The sequence below is a fragment of the Mesitornis unicolor genome, unplaced genomic scaffold, assembly GCF_000695765.1.
Source record: "Mesitornis unicolor isolate BGI_N332 unplaced genomic scaffold, ASM69576v1 scaffold31352, whole genome shotgun sequence".
In the NCBI taxonomy this organism is placed as follows: Eukaryota; Metazoa; Chordata; class Aves; order Mesitornithiformes; family Mesitornithidae; genus Mesitornis; species Mesitornis unicolor.
Window position 1 is genome coordinate 61,848 of NW_010167657.1, and position 3,554 is coordinate 65,401.

Genomic DNA, 3,554 nt, shown 5'->3' on the forward strand with positions numbered 1-3,554 from the left:
CACAGCCTGGGCATCCCTAACCCCTTGACTGCCCAATGGTCACTTTTTCCCCCTTACATGGCTGGGGTGAGCCCTTCTCCCCCACCACCCATGCTGGTGGCCAATCTCCACAGCCCATGGTTGTCTCTGGGTGTAGCCCCCCCCCCCATCCCTGGGAGGGGTGAAAGAGTGGTTCCTGTTCCCCACAGAGGAGCTATGGCCTCCCTGTGCTCACTGGGGGAGCCACCATACATCTCAAGCACCTTCCCACCTTCCCTGCCCTCCATCGCTTGCCCAAAAAATAGCCAGAGCCATACTGTGTTGGGAACAGTTTTATCTGGACAACCCCACACCCATGGAGCAGGCAAGGCACAGCTTCCATGGTCTCATCCCATCCCATCTCATCCCACCCCACCCCAGCACTGAGGATCCAGGGCTGTCCCTGTCACCAGGCCGCTCGCCAGGCGTCCCGCAGCCTGGCCTTCACCTGGAAGCTCTGCACCTGCAGCACGACACCAAACTTGCCCTCCAGCGAGGGCAGGGGCTGGTCCCGGGGGCACTCGAGTGTGAACCTCTGCAGCAGCCAGGCCAGGAAGAGGAAGAGCTCCATCTTGGCCAGGACTTCACCCAGGCAGACGCGGATGCCGGCCCCAAAGGGCAGGTAGCTGGGAGAGGGCGAGTGGATGTGCTGGCCCTGCTCGTCCAGGAAGCGGCCTGCAAGAGGAAGGGGCACCACGGGTGTCAGCAGGGATCCCTCCTCCACCAAACCTCCCCTGACCTCAGCCTGGCCCCTCTCTGGCCACACCCACCCCTCTGCCCCCTGGTGAGCACCCAACCCACCGGGATTGAACTCCTCGGGCTTGTCCCACTCCTTCTCATCGTGGTGCACGGACCAGAGGTTGATGACCACCCTGGTGCCCTTGGGGATGGAGTATTCCCCAATGCTGCAAGGCAAACACAGGGTGAGACGGTTGCTGCCTCCCGTGGTCTCTGCCCGTGCCCCTGGGGTCTCACCTGGTGTCAGCAAGGGACACGTGCGGGATGAGCAGGGGGGACACGGGCCGGATGCGCAGCACTTCGCTGATGGTGGCCTCAAGATAGGGCAGCAGCGGGCGGTCACTGAGGTGGGGGTGGCGCGCCAGGCCAATTTTCTGGTCCATCTCCTCCTGGATCTTCCTCTGGACCTGGGAGGGGAGCGAGGACTGGGCGTGAGCCTGGGGAGGGGGCTGCCCCATGCATGGGAGCTCCCCGTGGCAGTGGGGTACACCCAGCATTGCCAGCGCATCCCGCCAGGTTGTGCAGGGCAGAAGTAAAGTGTCCACAGCCTGATCCTGCTGATTCACAAAGGCTGACATCGCTGTTGGCACCTGCCTTCCCCAAAGCCCCCCATGATGTCCCTGGCACTGAAGGGAGCCCAGGCCCCATGCTGTGGGGCACAGACCCTACCTCGGGGTAGTGGAGCAGGTAGAGCACAGCCCACTTGAGCACGGTTGTGGTGGTCTCCACGCCAGCCCCAAAGATGTCCCCCACTGTCATGAGGAGGTGGTCGTCCGTCAGCTCCAGCCCCGGTGCTGGGGGGCTGGTGTTCTCGGTGCTGAGCCTCACTTGCAAGAGAGCATCCATGAGGTCCCTCACGGTGTCCCCACAGAAGGATTCCTGCCAGGGGACACGCATGAGCCAGGCTGTCCTGGGCACGGTCCCCCCACCCCAGCTCCAGCAGCTCCTGAGCACCTCCCTGTCCTGGCCCCCTTGGCACCTTGTGTTCGGTGAACTTCTGCTGCAGCAGCTGGTCCCGGACCTTGACGCATCTCTTCAGCAGGGCTAGGTCCTTGTTGGGGAAGACCTGGGGGAGAAAAACCCTGTTACAGCAAAGGGCTCCAGCTCAGCACTGCCTTTGCAGGCCCCCAGGGAGTCATTCCATGCCCTCCACGGTACTGCTAACCCTGGGGGGCTCAGGTGGCACTCTCCTGCAGGACACAGCTCAGCTCCTTCCTCTCTTCTGAGGTGAGAGGAAAAAGCAGTCCCTGTGTCCCTGCTCACCTGGAGCCAGGGGAAGATGTCCACCAAGCTCTCCTTGGCCACGGTGTCCACGATGCCCTGGCTGTACTCCAGCATGGCCTCAAACTCGGGGTCCCCGCGCCGGTACGAGGAGTTGAAACAGAGGGAGCAGACCACATTGGTGACGGCCCGTGTGAGCTCGGGGGCCATGTCCAGGGCTGTATCCTGCACAGCACTGAGTGTGTCACACAGGGACGCAGCCTCCCGGCAGACTGGGATGGAGGGGAGAGACAGGACAGGCAGTGATGGTGAAGCCGAGAGGGTGCGAGAGGGCAGCTGGGAGCTGGAAGGAGGGGTCCCCCCTCTCATTCAGGTTGAACAGCCTGCAGAGAGCACCCCGAGGCCAGGGATGAGCCCCAAGGGGCTGGGATGGGCAAAAGGGACCACGCGGGGTGCTCAGGAGAAGCAGAGAGGATGAAGGGCAGGGAAGTTTCTGTGTGTGACTTGATGCTCCTCCTGGGTGGAGTGAGGAGCTCAGGGGGTCAGGAGCCGGCTCTGTGCCTCAGTTTCCCCAACTGTGAGCAAGGGGAGCCAAAGCTCAGGGTGGAAAAGGCACAGGGAGAGGTGTCAGTAAAGTACTGGGGGTGGAGAGAGAGGGATCAAGCCCCTGCTAGGGAAATTGGAGGGGTGCTGGGAAGTTTGGGCTGAGCCAATGAGTTACCCCTTTGTTCCCACGGGACCAGGGCACAGAGAAAGGAAAAATCCAGCCAGGATCAAGCACAGGAGGGAGACCGAGCTGAGAGGGGGCTGGGGGGCACTTACTGATCCTCTCGAGGGCAAGCGAGCCCTCCCCGAACATGGAAAGGGCGGCGTGCACCAGCTTGCGCTGGAACTTCCAGAGGGGCCCGTAGCTGGCAAAGGCGATGTCCTTGCCCCCCCGGGACAGCAGGTCCGTGGTCACCTGTAGGGCAGACAGACCCAGGGTCACCCTGCTGCAGGGGTCTGTGTGCCAGAGAGGGGCAATGCTGGGAAGGAGGGTGAACATCTCATCCCAGGGACAGTCTGAGGGGCTGGTGGTTAGTCCTGGTGGGCAAAGCCTGGGCCATCAGCTTTGCTTCTACCCTGCGGGGTCTGATGGAGAGGTCTGGGAACAGAAGCCAGGGACAAGGGCTGGGGTGCTCAGGAAAATTAGGGGGTGCAGGGAGCCTGGTGGTACCTGAACCCACATCCCCACACCCCGAGATGCAGCCAGCCCCAGGGAGGAACTGGCACCCTCAGGATGGAGGGTGCACAGGATTTGGCCCAGGAAAGAGGGCAGAGAGAGTCTGCCCCCCATGCCCTTGCTGCAGGCAGGGTTGGAAGAGCAGATGGACCCTGCTGGGTGCTGGCGCCTCTCTTGTGAGCAACCCCCACCTCACCCCTCACCACAGTGGGAGGGGGTCCCCTGAAACCTTCTCCCAACTCACAGTGTGGGGCCGTCCAGCGAAAGCCTTTCCCTTCTTCAGCAGCACCTCCTTGGCGTGCCGGTAGCTGTTGACCACCACGACATAGTGGGAGCCCATCCAGAGGGCGTAGAG

General features: G+C 62.7%; 1 protein-coding gene across 1 annotated transcript; it reads right to left on the reverse strand.

The window, feature by feature from the left end:
* Positions 1-296: 296 nt before the first annotated feature.
* Positions 297-3,548, reverse strand: LOC104536211 (steroid 17-alpha-hydroxylase/17,20 lyase). Its single transcript, XM_010178769.1, has 8 exons — positions 3,444-3,548; positions 2,800-2,938; positions 2,020-2,249; positions 1,736-1,822; positions 1,426-1,635; positions 994-1,163; positions 820-923; positions 297-693 (listed from the first exon to the last, which is right to left on the reverse strand). The coding sequence occupies exons 1-8, from the start codon at positions 3,537-3,539 to the stop codon at positions 425-427; spliced, it is 1,305 nt and encodes a 434-aa protein (XP_010177071.1). The 5' UTR covers positions 3,540-3,548; the 3' UTR covers positions 297-424.
* Between the last annotated feature and the right edge of the window lie 6 nt (positions 3,549-3,554).

Bases quoted from the DNA above. Each gene is read 5' to 3' on its own strand.
- LOC104536211 (XM_010178769.1), bottom strand. From the start codon at position 3,539: ATGGGCTCCCACTATGTCGTGGTGGTCAACAGCTACCGGCACGCCAAG. The intron at 2,939-3,443 runs GTGAGTTGGGAG...TCTGCCCTACAG, and splicing joins TCGCTGGACGGCCCCACACT to GTGACCACGGACCTGCTGTC. The intron at 1,823-2,019 runs GTGAGCAGGGAC...TTTCTCCCCCAG, and splicing joins ACATCTTCCCCTGGCTCCAG to GTCTTCCCCAACAAGGACCT.